At 59.0% G+C, this 593-nt stretch overlaps 1 protein-coding gene across 1 annotated transcript in view; it reads left to right on the forward strand.

Annotated features, from left to right (window-relative positions):
* Positions 1-413: 413 nt before the first annotated feature.
* The window catches only part of GFUS (GDP-L-fucose synthase), a 1,951-nt gene continuing 1,771 nt past the window's right edge, over positions 414-593 (forward strand). Inside the window, exon 1 of the mRNA XM_010166986.1 lies at positions 414-565. Coding sequence (XP_010165288.1) covers positions 414-565 — 152 coding nt within the window. The remainder of the gene's footprint in view (positions 566-593) is intronic.

The raw sequence follows: 593 nt of genomic DNA on the forward strand, positions 1-593 counted from the left end.
GGTGCAGACCTGGGTCTCAGGGGAAATGTGGGGGTACAGGATGAGCCTCCATTTCTGGAAGCCGGGCAGTGCCGTGCGGTGCCACGTGGCAAGATCTGGCCCCAGCCCAGGTGCCACCTGCTCACGGGGAGCCCACGGGCCACCAGCCAGTTTCATTAATTAGCAAAGACATCTGATGAGCTTCTGCTGCCCCAACCTGGCCAGGTCACCACCAAACACCCCACTTCTGCTTTCCTTTTCACTTTTCCTGGCAGAAGTAGCTAAAAGCCACCCCCAAAAAAATGATCCCACCAACCTGACATGTGGCTGATGCTCGTGGGCACCCACACCAAGGGGGGGGTGAGCTTGGCCCTAGTGGGGTGCACCCTGAGGTGACCCCAGCTTAGTTCCTCACTCCCCGCAGGTTTTTGGCCATGACAGAGGCAGTGGGGCCGGTGGCCAAGCGCATCCTGGTGACGGGTGGCACTGGTTTGGTGGGAAAAGCCATTGAGAAGGTGGTGGCTGATGGAGAGGGGCGGCCGGATGAGGAGTGGATCTTCGTGTCCTCCAGAGATGCTGACTTGACGTGAGTTGACCGTGTGGGTTTTCAGCTT

This window comes from Antrostomus carolinensis, unplaced genomic scaffold, assembly GCF_000700745.2.
Source record: "Antrostomus carolinensis isolate BGI_N321 unplaced genomic scaffold, ASM70074v2 scaffold49384, whole genome shotgun sequence".
NCBI lineage: Eukaryota > Metazoa > Chordata > Aves > Caprimulgiformes > Caprimulgidae > Antrostomus > Antrostomus carolinensis.